At 30.9% G+C, this 24269-nt stretch overlaps 1 protein-coding gene across 1 annotated transcript in view; it reads left to right on the top strand.

Annotated features, from left to right (window-relative positions):
* LOC106460134 (transformation/transcription domain-associated protein-like) overlaps positions 1 to 24269 on the top strand; it is a 262616-nt gene that overhangs the window by 123327 nt on the left and 115020 nt on the right. Inside the window, exons 30-36 of the mRNA XM_022386785.1 lie at positions 255 to 395; positions 3797 to 3953; positions 7625 to 7823; positions 11808 to 12097; positions 20007 to 20258; positions 20493 to 20690; positions 21067 to 21917. Of these exons, the coding sequence (XP_022242493.1) occupies positions 255 to 395; positions 3797 to 3953; positions 7625 to 7823; positions 11808 to 12097; positions 20007 to 20258; positions 20493 to 20690; positions 21067 to 21917 (2088 nt within the window). The remainder of the gene's footprint in view (positions 1 to 254; positions 396 to 3796; positions 3954 to 7624; positions 7824 to 11807; positions 12098 to 20006; positions 20259 to 20492; positions 20691 to 21066; positions 21918 to 24269) is intronic.

The raw sequence follows: 24269 nt of genomic DNA, 5'->3' as shown, positions 1-24269 counted from the left end.
ATTTATTTTATTGATGACTTAATTAGGATAAAGAAATTCCAATTCTTTAAATATAAGTACTTCAGTACACTGTGTTATCAAGGTTAAAATATTGATTGGAAAAAATATAGGATGAAAGAGCCTGAGGATTATTTTAATAGCAACTAAAACAGGTTATGATGTCTTATTTTGTTTAATGCACTTTTATGATAGATATATAAAACCTTATACTTTATAATCACAGGTTTAATTGGAATATATTTTGTTTTTTTCAGCTGCATTGCTATTAAGTTCCTGTTTGAGAAAATGATGTTAAAATGGGTCTTTGCACACCAGTACCTCTTCCTGAAGGCACTACTCTTTGTAATGATGGATTTAACAGGAGAAGTATCCAGTGGAGCAGTAGATATGGCAAAGTAAGTAGTTAGTGTTATCTCATATCTGTAGTCTATTTTCAAAAAAACAAAAAATAAGTACCAAATTAACTCTCTCGATACGGTCTCTGTCGAGCTGACTGGCCATGTGACCTCTTTGTACTCATTTAAATTCTTTATAGATTTGATACTACTAACTTAATATAGTGTGTATGTATGTATCTTCACAAAATTTGGCAGTCTTTCAGTAAACATTATAAGTCTTTCACACACAATAAATCATATTTTTTAGCAAAGTATTGTTAATAAACTAAAATAAAGACTTGTCCATGAATATATTGAGTATTTGTTTAGACAAAGTTTGTGTGCAAAGTAATTTTCATGTTGAGATTAAAAATACTTTTCTTCATTTCAAAAATCTCAAACTTCCTTTGTGAAATCCCTAAAACCTCCTAAATACACTTCAGGTGTTTGTTTTCACTAAAACTTCATTTCATCTATTATTTTTCTCTTCCCTAACTCTATACAGCATTGGTCAATTTGACTGACCTCGTAACCACCAAAAAATAAATTGAAATAAATCCAAATTACCCTCTTTTATTTCTAGAATAACTTCAAATTTTAACTTCATTCATTTATCCTAATTAGCTTTTAACTTGTAACAGTATACATCTATTTATAATTAAATTTTAGTGTTGTATTGCCCTTTGAACCATTTCTAACTACTATTCGTGCCATTATAAGTTGTAAATCACTTGGGGAAAGTGGAGGTCAAATTACATTACCCATAAGCTGCACGCGCGTGTGTGCCTCGTGAAACATTTTTATTGTATTATTATTATTATTTTACCTAATCTAACTTTAACTAAACTAGAGATATTCCTATTTTTACATGTTAGTTATTTTTATAATGATAAATAAAGAATAATCATGAAAAACAAAAAATAAAGTACTTACCTGAGTAAGTTTTTGTTTTTCCTCTCAACTGTCCATGACACTTAAGCCTACTTTTTTATACTAATGATAGTAATGCACTAAATAAGTTTTATTTAACTAAATAATGCACCAAAGAACATTGAATGATAATATGCAAACTGCAAGTATAATTAAATATTGGAAATAACTTGCTAAAAGACCATGATGTGTGCAGTAAATGATGCCCAGGCAGATAGGATTAAGTAGTTTTAAACTTGAGATCAACTTTTTACTAGTTATGTTTCTTTTGCAAGTAATATGTTATTTGTAAGAATTTAAAATTTTGAAAATATTTTGTTGTAATATTTTTATAAAAACATTGAAAAATTCTGTATTTGTTGTAATTTCAATAACTAGTTTTATGTATTCCTGCATTATTGTAAAACTTTCCTATAAAGTTTTTATTATATAAAACCATAAGTTTCATCTTTTTCTTTTTTTTGGTTTAAGAAAAACATCAGGCACAGCTTCAGTATGTTTTTTTTTTACCCCTTACCAAATTACATAAGCAAGCAACCTTTTTTTAATTTGTTGATCATAAGGTTTCATTTTGTGTGTGTAATTAACTTTTAAACCATTTTATACTCATACATGTGTTTTTACATTTCATTGATTTTGTTTGGTATTTTAAGCAGTTACTTAGACCAATGAGGCATAATGTAATCACAGCTCAAGACTAGTACATTACAAGTCTACCTAAAAGAGTGTTTGCACTATGATTGGCTCATGAAAAATGGCATTACAGCCTGGCCACTTTGCTTGTATGAAGTGCAATGATGGACAGATGCACACCACTCATAGTTGAAACTGTTTAAATTCTTGAACGATAAAACACAATATTATGATTAAATACATAATTTTCACTACAGAAAATCAATACATAATATAATCTCAGGTTCTCCAATCATTATGATGATCAGAAGATCCCAGCAAGTTGCATGCATTAGGGAGTCTTCCTAAAGAGAAAGAACTGGTGGATAGTCATGAACAGAGATTTAATTTTTGTAATGTTATATGGTATTAAATGACACTCGGTGACAAAGATTGCTGAAACAATCATTTTCTGAAAGAAGCATGCATCCTTGGATTTTGAGCACCTCAAATTGTAAAATTTCAACCATTTTTTTTCTATCTTTCTGCAAGAAAGACATTCTTGCTGTTAAAGCAAGTATTTTCTTGTCTTTTTCATTTATCAACTTTATCTGTTTTTCAATGGTAGCTTCAAGTGCCATAAATAAAGTGTTCTAATTTGAATCTGTAGAAGAACTTTGATTGCATGTCTCAATGTTGGCTCCATTTTGAGAGCTTAAAAAATATGATGAACAGATGTTTTTGCATTCTAGCCACACATTTACTCAGCAACACTTCATTATCACTAGCATTTCTTTTACTCGATGATGGCTAGCTGCCTTCCCTCTAGTATATCACTGCTAAATTAGGGATGGTTAGTGCAGAGAGCCCTCGTGCAGCTTTGTGCAAATATAGATTCAGGTTCTTTTATTTCGTATTCATCACCCAGAAGATTAGTTGTAAAATGCGAACTAATGGATTTTATTGAAAGCAGTTATTGTTAAAAGTGAGGAACAACCACTATAGTTATAGTTTTTGTAATAGGTTTTTTAATCCTACACTTATCAGTTAACCAAGAATAAATGGGGTCAGTCAAATGAACCAATTCCATATTGGAGAAGGAATGTTGATTATAATTCCGAATTTACTATGTCCATCTACATGAAATATGGCAAGCTTTTAGTCAAATGTATGAGTATGTTTTACTCAAAAAAAGCAAATGTGTTACAAACGTACTTGTACCCAAGATACCTCTATGTGTGAATTGCTGACGTCAGTCTGACCCAAACTCTAGCAAGTTGATGTTCACATGAAGAATAAAATACTTTTGTCCACTGTACAGTTTCCAAATTTCATATGCATAATCTCTAGAACCACAGAAATTCATATTTGTGTTTTTTTTTAGTATCCCTTTATATTGTGTTGGGTATTTCTTCTCCTTCACCATGCAGTGTCATTAAATCAACAGTGTAGGGTAATATGAAGTGTTGGTAACTGACTTCTAATACATAATACAGTGTTTAATGTCTTTTTGTATAAGGTCATGGCATGTGCACTTTGACTCCCACCCATACATGTATGGTTACCAAACATCTTTTTATACACACACTTGGCTTTTTTTTTGTACTAGATTTAAGTATTATGAAAATGGGACCTACAAAGAATAATTGATAGTTTGTAAGATATTAAGTTTGTTTTCCAACTTTTTGATATTATTGTTATAATCTAATTATCTTGTTATTGTACTTATTTGAAAGTAAGTTTTAAGTATGAAATTATTGAATCAGTTTGTTTTGTTTTAAATAACATTATGATAATGAAGGAAAATCGACTGCTGTCAGAATCAATGATTTACTTAGTTATAAACATTTATTGCCTTCTCATTTATCTACTTCAAGATCCAATCTTGAAAAGATGTTAATTCTTTGTGGAAGCCAGATTATTTCTGATGAAATGAACGATAACTTAGTTGAAGCCCAGAAAAAATCTCTGCATGATGTTACCCAGGAGTTGGTGCGACAAGTGACCTCACCCAACACTTTTGTTCGAGAACAAGTAAGGATGATCAAACTTTCACTTTAATATTGCTGCTTAAGATTTATTTTAATTTGTTGCTTAATACCATAATTTTCAATTAACATTTTTGTTGAAAAAACCATATGACCATCTGGTAATTATTTATTTAATGGATAATCAGTGTATCAGACTTTTTTGCAAAATTTTTAAGAACTGGATTTTTACTATATTGAAATATATAGCATTGCTAAACAATTAAAGATAGGAACATGGCACTTGTGTGTAAGTATTTGTTAAAAACTCAGTTAAGAAAGCATTTAAAAGTTCACAATACTTTAAATTTGTTAAAAGCATCTGGCCTTAGTAAAAATTTACATGTTTTGGTGGGTCAGATATCTCCCATCATCAGTAAGGAAAACAACACTGATATTTAAATCTTGCTATTTTGCATAATTCAAATGCATTGACCAATCATTTGACATACAAATGATTGTGTCACTCCTAAAAAAAAAGTCAGCTTTATCACATATATATGCAGAGCCTTAAATATGTGTTTATGCAAAAATTAGTATGAGAATTGAATTTTAAAGACATTGCTCTCAACAGAGGACTTAACCCTTTTACAATGGAAGCCCCCTTTAAACAATTTTTGTGCAAGTCACTGTGTTACATTCAAAAGTTAATTAAACACCTTTAATATCAATGAATGAGAATGAATTTGATATCATAATGTATGTTATGATTCGATGTTTTTATTTTATCCAAGTTTTAAGTCCCTTATTACAAAATATACCTTTAAAAAACTACTTAAAACTTCAGAGGTATTGTCTAGTGACCAACGAACTACGAAAAATCTTTCCTTTGGCTCTCTGTATCTTCAATAATACAATCATAATAGAGTAGAGATACATTTATCCACTAAGATGCTTACATGACCTTTTGATCATTCCTTTTAAAGTGCTCTGAATGAATACAGTTAAAACAAGTAATAAAATGCCCACCTTCGATAAACTTGTTTGAGCTTTATCCCTTTTATGTAGATGTTACCTACACATTTGTATATAACAGTTGGAAAGAGTTTATTTTAGAGTATAAACTAGCAATGGTTATTTTGAAATTGATGCTAAGTCTTCGTCACAGAGTATATGAAATTGACTATAGTATTGTTGGCTGCTTGATTGACTATAGCACTTGGAGTTGTTTCTTACCTAAATATGTTATAGTTAGAGATACAGTTTGAATTGTATTTAAGTCTTACTACTATGTTTTATTTAATTATGTATTATTTATGTTTTAAAATGCATAATTAAAAGATTTAAACATTTTTAAAACATACATCAGACTTCGCGTCCATTCTTATGGCTTATGATATTACACGCTAAACATAACATTTTGGTGAAGGAAACTGTAATGTGCCTCATGGGTACTTCTTACTTGTATCAAGGTGAATAATAAGTTGTAAAGGACAAGAAAGGAAAAGAAAACATTAAAAATGAACTATATGTGAAAAGGAAAAGAAATTAAATTATGAATTTAACAAAAAAAAAAACTAAAGATATTCTACAAAAAAATTAAAAGGTATGAATTTTTTCTATTTTGTAATTTTAACTATCTCATTGCATTGTATGTTGATGATAATAGCTAGAGTTGGTGATGTGGTAGAGAAAATGAAAAACTAAAATAGAAAGATAGCATATTTTCAGTAAAAATACTTAAGTATAAAACCATCATTTGTGTACAAGATACTTATGATCTGTAATGAAATCTTACCAGTTTTTGAGAGAATACGTTAAGAAATCTCAGAGTTACCACATGTATTGTTATACAAGTGAAATTTGTGATTCAATTTCTGCAAATTGCATGAGCCTGCTGCAAAAGTTTTAACAGGAACGTTATTGATAGAATCTATATAAATATAATAGTACTGTCTGTTGTATGTCCAAGTAACTACTTTGCAAGAACTGGATGGATTGTCACATGCGAGGGTACATACAAATTTTCAGTTTTGCATTTTGAGGTTTTTATGGGTGGTTTTGCATTTTTTTAAATTACCTCACCTCCTTTGGATGGAGGTTCATTGGGTCCATGGGGAGAAAAATACAAATTTTCAATTTTACACCTTGTGTTTTGTGGTTTTTATGGGCATTTTTGCATTATTTACCTTTACCTCACCTTCTGGTGATGAATCTTCACCAAATTTGACATGAAGTTTTGTTGGATCCATGGGGGAGATGCATACAAATTTTCAGTTTTTGTGGTTTTTATAGCCGTTTTTGTCTTTTTTACCACTACACTGCACCCTTTTGATGTATCTTCACCAAATTTGGCATGAAGGTTTGTTGGGTCCATGCAGAGATATATGCAAATTTGCAGTTTCACATTTTGTTTTGCAGTTTTTATTAATGTTTTGCATTTTTTATAATTACATATATGGGAAGCATGTTTTCTTGTCCTAAGATAACCTTTCATTAATCATGAAGTTACCTAACTTTCTTTCAGGGGATGGGTACTCCAGCTAGTTTATAATAAGTTTTGCAACAGATTTAAAATTCATAGTGCACTAGGCTCACTAGGTTGATAGTAAGAATATTTGTGTGCCATACATTTAAATTATTTCTTCATATATTGGTGATGTGTTTAAGAAATATATTAACTGATGGGTAATGTTTTCATCTCGGGTTAAACTTAATCACTTTATGTCCACTATTGAAGATAAAATTACATTAATAGATAAGTGTGGTCTAACTTATATTGGCCACAGAAGTAGAAATTAAAATTTAAACTTAACATAACTGAGCTACTGGAAAACAAAAAAGGAATGAATCAGCTTTAACAGAACATATAGTTAAGAATCCTGTTGTTTGGAATAATATCAAATTGATTGAATATACTAATAACAAATATAACCTAAATATTTTAGAATCATTAGAAATTGAGTTTAAATTGAGATGTGGGTCCAGGAGTTGTAGAATTTCTTTCATGCGAGTGCTTCTTTGAAGAGAGGTGAAAGGTGGCAGCACAATGTATGTCAAATGATTGGTCAATGTGTTTGCATTATACAAAAATAGTAAGATTTAAATATATGTTTTCCCAATGCTCTTTTCCTCTCCTGATGACCAAAACAGGTAAATTTTTAGATTATTGTATACTTTTAAAACATTGTTTTAACCGATTTTTTAATAAATTGCTAAACAAATATTACTAATAATATTGCTTGTCAAAACTAATATTTTAAACTAATGCAAAATAGATTTCTATTGCAGTTCTTATGATTTGAATTGCAAGCACATTCTGAACACCCATATTTTTAAGCTAAAAAGTGTCACATTTCAACACTTCTTAACAGTTTATAAAAAGTTGATACAGAAAGGTAGAAATGATTAATATTTATCTTGATTTTATTATATTTTTTAATAAATGATGCTTGGACTGTGAATCTAAGGGTTCATAGTTCATGTCCCATTGCCAAATCAATTCATTCTGCACTTTAAGGCAGTAGGTACTTTTCACTTGCTGCCTCTCCTTTAGTCTATCAGTTCAAAATTAATAATGGCTATGCACAGATAGTCCTTCTGTAGTTTTTGCATGAAAATTCTAGACAAACAATCACTTATTAAAGGCAATTTGCCATCGCTGTTTAAGTGTAGATAACTGAATTGTTTTTGCCTTTGTTTTGTATGATATTTTATTTCATGTACAATGTTTCTTAGGCAATGCATTCACTGGAAGTCTTAGCTCAAGTATCCAGTAAGAATGTTACAGAAATTATGGAACCCCACAAAGAGGTGTTAGCTGATATTATTCCTCCCAAAAAGCATCTACTGCGGCACCAACCAGCTAATGCTCAGATTGGCCTTATGGATGGCAATACATTTTGTACTACTCTCCAGCCAAGGCTTTTTACTATAGGCAAGTTTGAACACTCAAATTTGTACCTATTTAAGATTTATTTTTTAAACTAATGTGATATTAGGTTTTAATGTGTACCATGTAATTGTTGTTACCCTGAATTTTATACATATGAAAAACTATGCATTTCCTTTTAAGTAGTCATCTTAATATATACTATAGTTTCTTGGTTACACGGTAGTTGCAAGGTAGGCCAAGCTGACCAAGTCTGCACTGAGAGAGTTTTAATACAAGTAGGCAAAAAACTTTCAAGGAGAAATTTATAGAAATGCAAAACACATTAACCCTCTCCAGATGGATCATGTGTTATAATTTTTTGTGATTCTAGAATGAAAGAGGCATAATTTATATTTATTTCCTAATTTTTTACGGTGGTTACAAGATCGGTCAAATCTATTGAACCCGTACAGAAATGCGTTAGTGAAAATAACAGATAAAATATAAAGTTTCTTTCCTAAAAAACATTTGATAATTATCTGGAGATTATGAAGATTTCACATGTGAAATTTGAAAATTTTCTAGTGCATAAAAGTATTTTTAATCTTAAAATGAAATTTACTTTTGCATTTTGGATAGGCAACATGTGAAAAGAAAAAAGGGCATAAGAAAAAAATTAGATATTTTACGTATGAGAGCATTGTAATGTTTACTGCTAATGTGCCAAATTTCATTAACATATGCTTACTAATTTAAAAGTTATAGCATTAAAAGTATAACAAGCACAAAATGGTTATGAGGTTGGTCCCAGGGACCGAGCCCATGCTAATAGAGTTAAGACGTTATAGTAAGATGTTAGGATTATGACCAAAAAAAAATACTTTTAACAATGAAGATACTAAACTGATGATTCATGCATTCTAATCATTTTATGATTTAGTTTAGGATTTGCATGTTGAAGAACATTAAAAAGTTGCAGTTGTTCATCATTACTCGAGTTTGTAAAAAACTGAGAGAGTAGTTTTAAACTTAAATCGACCTCCTTAATTTTGTTGTACTGAAAATTTTTCTAAGTCTTTCACTTTCAGCAACAAAAACATCCAGTGTTCTCCTAGTGTGCATATTAGTTGGAAACTACAAATGATGCATTGGACCCCCCCCCCCTATCTAATTTTAGAAAAACTTCCAATTTTATTTTCCCCTAAGCATTATAATAAACTATGTAACCACTATTGTTAAAATTCTTGAAAACAGTATGTTTTTGTTTTCAGTATTGGTACCTTTATATATATTTTTATTGCACTTTTAATGTTTAGTAGGTTAAGAAAAAAAAAATAGAAACTCAATTTCCTCTCCTTTGTTACAAGTGAGTTTTTATTTCACCTGTCCAATGGATGGGTACTCCAGCTAGTACATAATAGATGCAATGTTTTTCTGAGCAGTTGCTTTTGTACTCGATGCATGTTAAACACGTGTTTACTCGAAAATCTCAGGCATAAAACCACCTTGCTCAGTAAATAATTACTCTAAAAGACACGAGGCTTTATTTAAAGCGATATTTTAGTTGTATTTGTTTTATTTGAAAAGGCTGCTTTTCTACTGGTAAAATTTTATACACACTTACTGGTGGTTGTGTCTTACTCTTGACTTGTATTTGTCCATTGCTTTGCATTAAAAATTCAAACATACACGATAATTAAAAATTGAGAATTTAATATCTACAAATAGAGATTACAAAAGAAGTAAGTAAACAAGGCTGGAGGTCTACTGCTGACAGTTTGCTCAAACTACAAGTCCATATTATGACTCCACTATAAAATTATTGCAAGTGTTATCTACTGTAATGTGGGATTGCACAGGAATTTTGGAAAAAACTGAGAGAATAGTTTTAAACTAAATTTGACCTCCTTAATTTTGTTGTGCTGCAAAATTTTCTAAGTCCTTCACTTTCCGCAATAAAAAAATCCAGTGTTTTCCTAGTGTACACATTAGTTGGAAACTACAACTCGTGCATTTGCTGGTGCATTAATTGGAAACTGCTACGTAAAAGGTTCCCAATTTTGCTGTTGCATATTGTTTCTCAAGTTGCTATTGTTCATCATTACTCGAGTTTGCTGTCTTTACATGGATTTCTGTGACTGTATTTCAGCAAGTTTTTAACAGTGGACAATTACCATAATAGATTTTCCTACTCAAACGACGGTGGTGATTCTTTCTACTGTTTCTTATACTTAGCTGAAATTGTGAGTGTGTATTCATTATTTATTACTGCTGCATATAGCACTATTTCATATAGCTATTTCTATTTCTAAATACTTGATATTAAGGTAGCAGTTGTAAATCAGAATTTAATTAAATAGATTCTTATAAATTAAGAAATTAAAACTTATATAATATTTAAATATGAATTATAAACCATATTCTGATCCCAAGTTTATTGACATACATTCATAATAAAGTAGTTTAATTAAGTGTTGAATGTAATTCTGTAAAATTCTGTGACATGTACACTTTTATCTAGAAGGTTAATGGCTTAGGAATGAAAATACTTAAAATATTACACCAAACTGGTCATTTCTGTCTTTATAGGTAGAGGCTTAAAACCTTTACTCAATAATGTCTGAACTATTCTTATGAATTTAAATTGGGATGAATCAAAGAGCCTTATGAATTGATGACTTGGAAAATAAATGTTTTTTAATACTCACATACTTTGACACCATTATATTTAATAAAACATTAAAGAATTTTTTTTTCAAGCAAGTTCTGATTCTAATAAAGGAAAAAATACTAAAATGTTCTTATCCAACCATAATTTTGGTTAGACTGATTTTTGGGAAATACCACCCTTTAAAGTAACTTCCCTCAATTTTTATAATAGTAATCTGATCAAACCTTATTTCAAATGTTTTTGGAAATTCAAGGATAAAACTAGTACATAGTCACTTGATCTCCACATAAACTAGAGTTTAGTGAATTTAATATGTAGAAGGACAAATGTAGTGTTTTGTTACAGGTGAAATAAAAGAGATAAGACATGGTGTTGAAGTCAAAATAAATTTAAAATGATCATTTAAGCTGATCTTCAAGTAGTGAGACTGTTTCAAGTATAAGTTAGATGGAAGAAAATATGTAATTGAACTGTGTTCAAATAATAATAATAATAAGGAGTAAAATAAACTTTTATGTGTAAGTAAGTCCAACAGAAACAAAGTATGCATGAACATCAGGTATAGGAGTGCCTCAAAGGTTGGATCGAATTTGGTGTAAAAGATCAGAAATTGTATCCACAATACATATTTTTTCTGTAGCTGCCTTGTTAGGAAATGAGAACCTGAATTTGTAAATATCTTCATGTGGCAATTTCAAAGTATCCTCCATACACAAGGTCAAACAGAATATAATACAACTATCCTATGAAACGATTGGTCAAGCTACAGAAAGTAACATGTTGGAGTAAATGTAACTCATGACCTCAACCATATTTGGAATGTTACAAATCAGAACTTCGAAAATTCAAAAAAATTTTTAGTTATGAAATATATACTATATGATACTACAGGTTTGTCTTATCAGTATAATTTTTTGATTATCTTTTCTCAGAGCACAAAGAGTTGTTTTGAGATTGGCATTTTTTACAGAACCTTGCTTTTAGTTCTGTCACTATATTATAAGAAAAATGAGGAAAACAGGCTTGGTTTGTACTTTGTTAATATAGTCTACTTCTCCATGTGTAAATGATCATTATGTTAATATGGGCAATATTCTTAGCAAACAATTTATTATACAAAATAAGGAATTTTCTCACTATAAACTTTTGTGAATACTTGTTCTTTCTGCTATAGATCTTTTTGTATTTCAGGAATGAACTGTTCATTGTTTCCTGTTTTGTGAGTGTGCTGTTTATTAAATGATTAGAAAAGTAGAAATATGGTGTCTGCTAATTAAATTCAAGTTTTTAAACAAAGTTCTGTACTTTTACCTCATCACAAGTTTTTGTTAATTTTATATTATGTTAAATGAAATAATGTTTTTTTTTTCTTGTAGATCTCAGTATTCCAGAGCACAAGATTTTTTTTACGGAACTACTAAATCTTTGTGAAGCAGATGACACTCTGCTTTTAAAATTGCCCTGCTACAAATCTATCACTAATTTAGTGCCACTTCGTAAATCAGCATTGAAAGCTTTGGCTGCATGTCATTATATTACTCAATGTCGAGAGAAAATATTTGATGTTCTGTACAAAGCTCTTAATTCCACAAACTATGAACTTCGGGAGGCTGCTTTTCAGTGTACCAGAAAGTTTATTGGAGGATTTAGTATTGATATGGAAAAGGTGGGTTAATTTGGTGTGAATTTCACAAGTTTGTTATGATCTTATATTTTATTATCGTGTAAGATTTATCCTTATGTGTGTCATGTTTCAATACATCACTCCAATGTGTATGTTATTTAATAACAAATTACATACAGGCTTGATTGACTTGACTGACCTCATAACCACAAAGTGATCATTTCAGTTTCCATACTATATCTTTATACGACACATGTATCTTCACTACATTTGGCAAGCTTTCAGTAAACATTACAAGTTTTTTGTACACAGGAAATCAGATTTTTCAATTATGTATTTTTACTAAAGATTTATCCATGAATATATGGAGTCAGAGTGTTGACTGCTTTGAGTGCAAAGTGATTTTTGTGTTAATATTAAAAATACATTCTTCATCTGAAAATATTCAAATTTTATTTGCATAACCTCTAAAACCTCATAAATGAATATCAAACTTTTTTTCAGTGAAATTACATTCCATCTGCTATTTTCTCTACCTTAACCCTATATGGACTTGGTTGATCTGACCAACCTTGAAACCACCATAAAAAGCTACAAAATAATTCAAAAAAATATGTAGCTCATATTACCATATTAAATGATGTAACATGAGCTGCTTGTGAGCATACCCATGAAGAATTTTTATTATTATTATTTTTTCACTATTTTATCTAGCCTAGTCTTCTCTAACCTAATAAGTTTCTTATTTTTTACATTGTAGTTACTTTTATAACAAGAAATAAAGAATATACATTTATAACAAGAAATATAGTATTTGCCTTTTCCCTCTTGTTTTTTTGGTGTTGGTTGCCTATGAAATGTAAGCCTACTTTTTATAGTAATGCTACTAGTACTCTAAATAATGTTGAGTTACTTAAATAATGCAACTAAGAATACAGCCAAATAACATGCACAAAGCAAACAATGTTGTATAACTATCATAATGTAACTGACTTTCTAATTATGGCATAAGAGCCTTAAAATAATTATTTAAGCCTCTCAATCTAAATACCACAATAAAAACTGAAGATGAGATAGACAATACTCTGTATTGAAAACTGTAATATAATATGTTATTTGATAGATTAAAACTGTCTGTCTATTGATTATAAATAATATGGTATAAAATATTAAGAGAGAACTATTAGCAATTTGTGAAAGAGAAGATCTAACAGGTGGGTATGGCAAGTGGGTCTGATTTTCTAGTTTATGACCCCGTAGAAGCCATAAAAATTAGACTTTACCTTAGTAATATCTTTATTATAATGAGTAAATTACCTTAAGTTCAATATTTGAGAGTAGGGTGATAAATAAATTAGAGAAGGAAGAAGACATACTAAAGGAGATTGAGGATTTATTTAAATATTTCCTTATAAACATTAAGAACTGAAAACTTTTATGATGTTAAAATTTATTTATTTACTATGTTATAATGCCAAATTCATTCATATATATATTGATAATGAAGTAGTTTAATTAAATTTTGATTGTAACTCTTTAAAAGGTTGTGACTTGTACATATTAAAAATAACATCAGAAGATTCCCACATCTGTAGAAGGTTAGGTAATTGAGCCAAAACCTTGTGCATTAAAAAAACTATAAAAAAATGTGGTGATAGTCCAAATAAATTACTTAATACAAATCAGAAGATTTTTTACAGAATACTGAAATGGATGTTCAACTTCAAGAAAATATATAGTCGTGTTCAGGAACTTGTTTTGTCTAGTTGCTCAAAGCATGTGAAATTTGTCTGCAGGAAAGCAAAAAAAAACAAGTTCATTTGTACCTGAGTAGTGCTCTATGAAACTGTCGACATGCTGGCTATGCTACTTTTGCTGAATGTGAAACATGGTAGCAACATATGGTGTATATAAAAAATATGCATGCAAGAATGTTTAGTTTATCATGGTTTGACACAAGTATACCAAAGTACAAACTATATTCATATTATAAGGTATATACTATATGTAATATATATAGCTTACTCCTATATGTTTGATTGAGGATATGTTCTTTTATTCCTAACACAGATTTAATTACGGATTAAGATAAAGACTATTTAATGTTTAACTGTTCTTCAAAAGCATTTTTATTATCACTCATGAAATATTTCTCATTGGAAGAATCTTTCCTTACCAGAATATACACTCTTTTTTAAACAACTATTGAAGTAGGAACTGACAGATAACATTTACCTCTAAGAAATTCTAGAAGTCATGATGAATATGTCAAGACTAGTCTCTAGAAAGCAGTATATGTATGTTATACATACATACATACATACATACATACATACATGAATATATAACACATCTGTAATACCATACAAGCCTTAAACAAAAATGTTGCACAACAAAACAAAGTCATCAGGGCATAGGTTAAAATGTGTGGTATATGTCCTAGTTTTTGGAGGTGACTGTGGATACGCCATCTATCAGTATTAACCTCTGTTCACAAAGCCTCACATGTAAAGAAAAAGTAATAAGAGAGTAAAATAACAACATAAAAATGAAAAATGATGAGAGATCAAAATGTGGGTGCTCAAGCCCACAACATCCCATATCTACTGTTACGACAGCGGAAGTTATGTTACGCTGCTAGCGCATACGTGACTCAGTTTCTTGAATTGTCAGGGAAGTTCGAGTGTGATCGAGATGCTACTTTGTTAGTATATAAGCCTGGCAGAGAAGAGCCAGGGGGATGGATGGTTAATCGAACAGTACTCACTTTGAGTTTCGGTAATTTACAATTCTGTTTCAAGCTAGTGTGTGTTTTGCATTCACAGAGAGAAATGTCATCGAGACTGTGAATCACTGTGATTTATAGCGTGTATTATAAAAGTGATGAGAAACATACTGACTGTGGAATTACTGTGTACTAAAAGTTTGTATCGAGAAAGAATAAACTGGTTTAATCAAGAAAGGACTTGTATCGCTGAAGTTCCTCGGAAAGAATTTTTACTGGAAATTAAACAAGCAGATACGTAACACCACTATATCACCCATCACTGTATGCAGACATTTTAGGAAGTTGACTGCTCTCAGAAGAAAAGAAATGAAAGATAAATAAGAAAAAGTTCTGAAATTGGGGGGTGGTGAGTAAGAAAACCTTACTTCCTGAACTTGACATTCCTTCTAGCCCCAATTATGATAGTAAAAGGTAATATTAGTAACACAGCAGAAAAATGTATACTAGAATAAGATACCAACCAAATTGTCTAAACTATTATGATGCCCATCCTCCACCCATAAAGTTTACTGCAACTAATAATTTTTAAATATTCTTCTACCTTTTATATGAGCTTGTGTATTCATGCATATTAATAATGTTAATACATACATGAAAATAATGCCAAGAGTTAATATTGAAAAAATAATATAAATTTTTTTTCCACACATTTATGCATAATATATTTAATTCTTACTTCTTGATATTCATGTAATATATTTATTATATTTGTTACAAAGTATCTTAATAAACTGATAGATGGTGTATCCCCACTACTATGTGGGTCCTACTTCCACAGTCACCTCCAAAAACCAGAACACATCTTATACCCCACATTATAGCCTGTACCCTGGTGACTTTGTTTTGTATTATAAATTGTTTTTTTGTTTTTTTTATTATAGGTTTGGTTTTGCTGTTTGTAAAGTAGTCTTTCATTTTTGATGTAAATATTAACTGCTTAGATAATGTTTATTTGTACACCTACTAAACTTATATGCATATTTATTCACTTTCTTCAATTGTAATTACAAATATTGTTACTGTTTTATTTCTTTCCATCAATATTGTTAATTGGTTGTAGCATAAAATCAAAACAAAAAAGTGTGACTGTTAATGATATAAAAGTCATTCATTTGTAACATATCAAGAAATAATAGTGTTAAGGTTGTGTCTGGATAATCTTTTTCTTGTCACTAAAACTTTTCCTTTTCTTGCTTTGCAATTCTTCCCTGTTGCTTTAATTGGCTGCAGGATCCATTAAACCTTAATAACAATCTAGACACAAGCACTAGCAAATAAAGAACTTTAATTTCATTTTAAATGTGTGAGCATTAAGTCTTGTACAATAATATGCTAAGTTATGTTAGTCAGTTTAATTTTCTACTATATTTGAATAGCCAACCATAACTTTCAGTTGTAATTATTAATACTTAACATAATTTGCTCATTCATTGAATATTATACTTTGTAATTCCCAGAAACTTTAACTTCCTAGACATTACAGTTATTTGAATTTTTAATTATTATGTATACTTTTAGCTTTCAAACTATGCTGAATAAATGAGTTATATGTCAGAGGTATCTCTTTTATTGCAATTAGAAGTAGGTAGGATTTGTGAATTTATTTATAAACATCTTTTTCATAACTTAAACGAATGCAAAAGTTCAAACACACAGTTGACAAATATATGTTGCTGGGTTTGTAGCATAAGCCACCATACACAGCTGAACTTGGACAAGTGTATTCCAATATGAATACTTACCCCTTCTCACAGTTACAGCTATTCTTCATTTGACTGTTCTCTAGTGTGGAAATTTTCACTCATCTCTAGCCGTGCAACTCCCACCTAATTCCACGTGGTTCAGCTGCATTTAAGCATGAAAATTAGTATGCAACAGTCCTTCACCAAAAAGAGTATGACAAACCCTCCTATCATAGCTGACTCCCTCTATGCAGTTGAACCCAGTCTTCACTTCTCAATTTGGCACAACAGTGTTAGGATCTAGTGCTTGATTTCAAACATTTTTTCTCCTTCTTTAGTGCAGTTGAAAGCATTCATTTACTGATTTTCACATTCATATATTGTTTATAATCTACTATCAAGTTGGATTTCTTTATTTGAATGTGAATTCTGTTTCTCACTCAACTACTGATAATTAGTCAATATTTATGAATTCACAATTTAATATTACGACTACAATGGCTACAGACAGTACCAGTGTTCAACAGCTCTTGACAATGGCTGCAGGTTCGGCATTCTCAGTGAAGGAAGTGCCAGTTGTAATTCGTTGGGAGATGGCTTCTTTCATGTGGGATGAGGAATCTTCCAATCTACAAGCAATTCCACCATTACCTTAGGAATTAGATTGGGACGATGCAGACTGGGACAGCATTTGATCTCTCCCTTTCCTTATTAACTGCAGCACCTGGTTCTGAGTTTTGCTTCCCCCTTTGCCTGATATTGGGGCCCATGCCAAACATTTTGCAGATTAATTATGTGTGGGGGTTATTGTGCCATGCCCCCCATGTATTGCAGAAACTCGCACTTGCATATCATTAATTAGCATACCCTTAGGTCATTCAAATTTTGTCAGAAGGAGCCTTCTTCCTATTCCTCACAACCTTATCCCCTGTCCCATTTCCTTTCCCCCCTCAAGATCTTATTTCATGCCAGCATCTCACAGAAGTGGTTCAATACCTTCCCATCAAGGGTGCCATTGCACTTCCATTGAAGACCAGGCATTGTTGTCCTGTTTTCAATCTCTACCATCTAAATCACTTCCTCGACATGCCTTGATTCATCATTGAATCCTACATGCACATGCATTTATTGCAGTGGGTACTATCCATGGCACCTCATCAGGGACCTCTGGATTTACAGATATCCCTTCCTGCTTCCCTTCAGTCTGACTTCCTCTGATGGTTAGACAGTGGAGGTACCTATTCCTCCTCTTCTTCCAGATATCCACGTCTTCACAGATGCCTTGTTTGAGGATGGGGTGCATGTTGCAATACACAGGAGATCTCTGGCTGTTGGTGTCAGGAGAAGTTAGGTTTTAACATCAACTATTTGGAACTCTTTGCTGTTCGTTGAGTTATGGTTCATTTTCTGTCATCTCTGTAGGGCATGACAGTTATGATTCATTCTGACAAGTTAACACCAGTTTAGGGGGGAAACGATCCTGTTCCTTATGGTCCTTGATCTCCTCCTCTGGGCTTACAGCCACCAAATTAATTTCCTGACTTATCACATACCGGTGCCCTCAATCTTGTTGCAGATCAGCATATTGTGCCAACAGTTAAACATTGATTTTTTGTGTCTCAATTTGTATGTTGAATGCAGTACTGGTTCAAATTAGGTGTTTGTGATGTCAAAATACTAAGTCTATAGTTTCGTACAAATTAGGAACTCAAATTACAGATATTGATGAGCTAGAATATAGAATAAGAACCTCATATCTTTTCTATTAGCTGAGATATCACTCATGTACTGAATCAAACATAGTGGCCCCGCTCACTTCTTTACAAGTTTGGAGATGGCCCCCTATATACACTTACTTCAATATATAACATGTGAATAACCAATCAAAAGCTCAAAATGTCCCCCTAGTGGCTTTCACAGCCATTTTCATGTCTTAGGATGCCATCTTGTTTCTTCAAACCAATATTTCAAGGAGGTAAGTTGTATCTTTAGTCTGCTCAAAATTTCATATTTTTTTAGACCCAAATACAGCTCAGTTAATAAGCTTGATAAATTATAATGGAATTCTATGGTTTAGATATAGTAATTTATGATTTTTTGGTTATTCAACTGCATGTATACAACCTAAAAGAAATTGTTATGTTTCATATCTCCACGTACAAAACTTTAAAATGCTTAGCAACCTACGTCAAGCAGCAACTGAGTACAAAGGTCATAACTAGAAGAGATAATTGTTTACTTTACTTCTTTATTTACTGTTCTATGATTTAAGAAAAAAGAGTTTAAGAACTTATTTCAAAATATAATAATCTATATGCATGTATAATGTATAATAATGGAAATAGGACTTTATTTTACAAATTACTAGCCTACTAAAACACAGCCAAGTCAGGTCATTTTGTAAAGACTAAAGGTCAGTTTTATATTATTGATATGGTAACATGAGGGCACGTGTGCTGCACCATTTTAACTTCTGTATTGTTAGCCAGGCACAGTTGAAAGTCAATACAATAAAAATAATAAATATATATATATATATATATGTATAATGTTATGAAATTTAAGCTATTTAGTTTTAACATTTATATTTTTGTGTTATAATTTGTTGTCAATCTAGAACAAAAGAGGCATAATTTATATTTATTTCCTTAATGGACATTCTTTGCAAAAAGAAAAAAAAAGTATTTATTGATAAGCTCTGAATTGTGCCTGTTTAGATATTTGTGACTTGCATCATATAACAAATCAATGTTAGAGCACTTCTTACTAAAAGCATTAAAAGGAACAAGTTATATGATCAGATCATATGTCAAGTTTCAAAATGAAATAGTAGAGACAGTTTTAAGGTATAAAATTGACAAGTTCTATAAGGGAAATCCTAGAGACTAAATAGTTGTTTGAGTTTAAGCTTTATTTTAAAATGTTTTGAACCTAAACTCATAAAGTTGAATGAAAACGTTTTTGAAATTTTGAGCTGAAGACATTTTTGCAGATCTTCAGTATTTTATCTTGCATTCATTGTCAGTACAACAGAAATTATCAGAGAAGCTTTGAAACTATATGCAGAAGTAATGACATTTGTCAATCTACAGTTTAGCAGGGCAGAGCTTTGTGTCACTGGTCGATAAAGAGAAAAACTTTGTTTCAAAATCTGCCTTTTTTACTGTGAAGTCATAAGATTTTTATTACATTTCAAATTGATGTCTGTAGAATGTTGTTCATAATTAGGGAATTTTATGCTATTTATTTGACCCAGGTCATGTTTTACTATATTGGTAATAATCAATAACTGGAAATACTTTTCAAGGATGTAAGCAGTTTATTTGATCATTTAAATTTAGTCTGATACGGAATTAATTTAAGACAAATAATGCATTTAATAAAAAAAATATATACTTTTGTTGTCATTTTAGGCCATTATAAGATTATAAATATACTTTTACTGTTATAATTGTAAAGTTGGTTACATATATTTCTTCAGGTGCATACAGCTATTCGTCCTCTGTTGAAGATGCTTGGTGATTACCGGTCTGTGAATCTAAGTGTTATCCAACGACTTAGTTATCTCACTCAGCTGTTTCCTAATACTTTTAATGAAAAGCTCTGTGAGCAGCTTCTTCCACATTTTCGTAAGTGGTTGGATGTGGTTGTCAGTGCAGCTAGGTCAGGACAAAGGGATAGATCTAACAATGAAATCAAACTCTGTGTGGCCATAGCAAATATTTTTCATCAGGTAAGTATGAACATACAATAAATATCCTTGTGAAAAAGATATTATCAGTATTATTCTTAAAGTGTAAATAAATATGCTCACCAGATAATATTTTTAGTCCCTTTTTTCCAAAACATTAACTCCTCCAAGTGGTTTCTTCAAATTATACTTACCATATTATGATATTCAGTTCAGGATGTGTTTCAACAACAGATAGTATTGATGTGATAAAACCACAAATATGTATATTTTCAGATCCCAGCAGCAAGCAGTAAGTTTATTGAACCTTTACTAACACTAGTCTTGAAAACTGAAAAGGTTCTACTTTTGGAAGCAGGAAGTCCACTTCGTAAACCTCTTCTCAGCTTCCTACTTCGCTACCCTTTACTCACTACTGATTTATTGCTGAATGAAACTTACTTGCAGGAAGAGCAAGTGCGACGATTTTTAGAGGTAAAGGTGCATTTGTTCTTGAAGGAAAAATTGGGTCAAATTTTCTAAATATTTCATATGAAGTTCAATAGTTTTGTAATTATGCTTGTCAGAAATGAAGTAAGAAGTATTTTGAAATGTAAATTCAAGTGAGTGATGCTTTTTAAACAGTATGCAAAGGTAAACAGAGAAAATTCAACAACATTTATTCAGGATGCAACTAAACATCATAGGTTATTTAATGCTTGAAGGTATTAAATTTCTTACTAGTTCTCTTTATATTTGATTTTAGGACTCAAAATTTATGAGCTTATATAAAGTTAAATGTTATCTCTTTATGATTGAAGTTTATAAACAATGATTTTTTTAATAATCTGTATTAATATGTGCATTTTAGTATCTTCTGAAAGGGAAGGAAGGAAAACCATTCCGTGATGTCCTACAGCAAAATCCATCTAAATTAGTTAATATGTTACACAGTATTTTCCAAAATAATGTGCAATCAGGAATAATGTCTTCACCAGCAATGTCTAGTATCCCTTCTCCAAGCAATACATCACCTCTAATCTCTCAGTCTTCTGCCAAACAGGATATTCAGTATCAGATTATACTTGTGGTGAGCCTTTTGGTAAAACATGATGAACAGTGGCTTTCTGGACAACACCAGTTGGTAGCATGCATTAGAAATGTTTGGGTATCTGAAGAATTCCAAAAGCGACACATGAAGGGAGACACTGTTGATTTTACTCAATGGAAAGAACCAAAGCTGGTAGTTAAATGTTTATTAAATTTTGTGAAACATCACCCCAATGAAATTGAACTCTTGTTTCAGTTACTTAGGGCATTCATTGGGCGCTTCATTCCAGATTTTGAGTTTTTGAGAGACTTCCTAGAAAATACTGTTGCCTGTAATTACACAGTGGAGTGGAAGAGAAAAGCTTTCTTTAAATTTGTGGAAGTTTTTCATGATTCCACTTTTCCTCAGGAGCTAAAAGCCAAAGTATTGCAGTATGTTATAATTCCATCATTTGCAATAGCTTTTGAACGAGGAGAGGGAGAAAAGTTAATTGGTGGCCCACCAGCACCAGATCAGGATCTTCCTGATAATATCATTAGTGTATTCATTAACAAAATTATTGATCCAGAAAACCCATTTGGAACATCTGATGCTGTGAGAATTCTGTTGCTACAGTTTTCCTGTTTGTTAGTAGAGCAGGCTTCTCCACATATTCATGATGCTGCTAACAAGTAAGTGTTATTTTAAGTTTCAGTACATCTGTTGAAGTTTTTATGGGTAAAACAAATAATTATGTTTTTACATTTTTTTTTGCAATTTTATTTTAAAAAACACTACTCTTTACTAGGTCTATCTAGCATAATGAGGTGGATGCATTTGAAAAACAGACCAAAACCATTATGTGTTGCAGTATCAACAGTGATGCTACATCACTGAGCAACAAAATAAAAGCAAGTCAAACACAATTGTTAATAGGTAAAAACAAAAATACAATTCTTCATTTGCAGAGAGGTAGAGTCTTACCTGCAGTCTGATGATTTTTCCTCTCTTGGCTCTGAGGCTGAGTTTTGCAGGAGATCAAGGGTGGACTGGTGAGAATTTAGACTATATTTCCAGCATCTTCTTTTGCTCAGACAGCTGATCACGAGTCTCGGAGACATCCTGCCTCCTGCACCTTTTTTGCAACTAGAGTTTATAATGTTTTGAGCATTGCTCCTGTAGCTTACGAATCTTCTCCTTCTTTATTGGGGGAAAATCATTTGTATGATTACCTGTTCCTGCCACCTTTGCCAGACATTACTGTGCATGTGAGGAGATTTGCTGATCATTTGAGAGTGGATGTTGCCATGTCTTGTCCTCTTTGTTTATTAGGTAAGGATCCTTTGGCTTTTTCATCACCTGAAGAACCATTATTTAGAATCTCAAAGGTTTGATCCTCTTCTTCCTATTTGGGGCTCTAGACCAGATACCATGGTTTTTCTTAATCAATCTTATGTTTTCCAGAATTCATGTGTCACAACAGTTTTGTGTTTTTTATCATCTTTGCAACTGTTGTCTGAGGCTTATTAGATATCTTCTGCACAATTTTGGATGATTTTAGTCATTTATTCACTGCAAGTGCTTGAGAATGATTGCACCAGTGATTGAAATGTTGTACCTGTTCAAAAAACTAATCTTTCTTACTGTAAAAGCTGTAACTTGTCATAAAAAAAAGTGATTATTTTGTGCTTTGTGCTCCAAGTACAAAGGAAAAGGCTATTATGTGTTCTATTAATCTGGTAGACATTTGTCAACATTTGATACAAGACTCATGAAGTACCCTTATCAATACATTTGTGTGATACAATTTGATGAACTTTTCTTGCTGGTGAAAAGGAAGAATTATCAAAATCCATATATCTTTAGTTGTTTTTAACTAATTTTTTTTTTAGATGGCATGTGAAAGCTTAGGGATGTATGGTACAACACAATAAAATGATGGTTTTTCTAAATCATTGCTTGTATCATCATGTTGTGATTCATTTTCTAGGGATGATAGAACTCTAAGAGGATACTTGATATGTGGATTAAATTGTGATTTCAAAACATTTATATCTGTTGAAAATGCCTGTTGAGAAGAGCAAATATTTTAGAAGTATAAAAAAAGGGCTTTTAGGATCCCCGTTTTTTATATAGTATCATGAAAATAATTTTAATAAACAATTTTAATAGAAATAAATGTATTTCTTTACCTTCACTTTTTTTAATCAAAAATTCTGATACTTCAAAACATAATGGTTTTGTTGTATTATTCAAAAGTATGCACCTGACAATGCTAGGTAATCCTAGTGAAACATAGGTTGTTTTTTAAATAGAAAAAAGCTTTTGAAAACATAATTACTTTTTATAATTTTTATTAAGATTTTTACGTAACTTAATTCAACATATCTGAGGAATAAATGCAAATAAATCTTTAATATAAGTTATTTTTCTTTTTTTTAATGTACTTCCCATTTGATTTTAATTATATTTTACTTATTAAAATAACTAGAATATAATCATTAAGCCATGTTTACTGATAGAAATTTAACTTTATTAAATGCTTTTACTAATGAATCACACCAAAAATAAAAATTTGTTCAGATTTGCTTTTAAAATTTCAGCTAATTAATTGTTGTAAAAAGAAAGTATTAAAACAATATTTTGTTGTCATAAGATAGATATATTTTTGTATTATCTGAGTATTAAAGAATGAGAGGAGTGAATTAACATCTGAGAACAGTATAAGCTGTATGTATCAAAGTGCTTGCATTTTTTAAGAAATGTGTGTGTGCATATGTATATATATACACACACACACACACACATGAAAGGTGCCTGTATTGAGTGCTTGCAGTTTTTAAAAAGGTGTATGAGTATACACACACAAACATAATTGGAAGAACTTTATTGAAAGGGCATTTGATGTATGTTAGATACAACTAGAACTTGGCATGAGAATTATTTTTTCTATCATTAGAAAATATTTTATCTGCAATTATGAAAATTATATACAGTATAGATTTAAATTTTGAATAATAGAATTGTGAAATGAATTCCAACAA

This window comes from Limulus polyphemus, unplaced genomic scaffold, assembly GCF_000517525.1.
Source record: "Limulus polyphemus unplaced genomic scaffold, Limulus_polyphemus-2.1.2 Scaffold716, whole genome shotgun sequence".
Lineage (NCBI taxonomy): Eukaryota > Metazoa > Arthropoda > Merostomata > Xiphosura > Limulidae > Limulus > Limulus polyphemus.
This window is presented reverse-complemented; position numbering and strand designations above follow the sequence as displayed.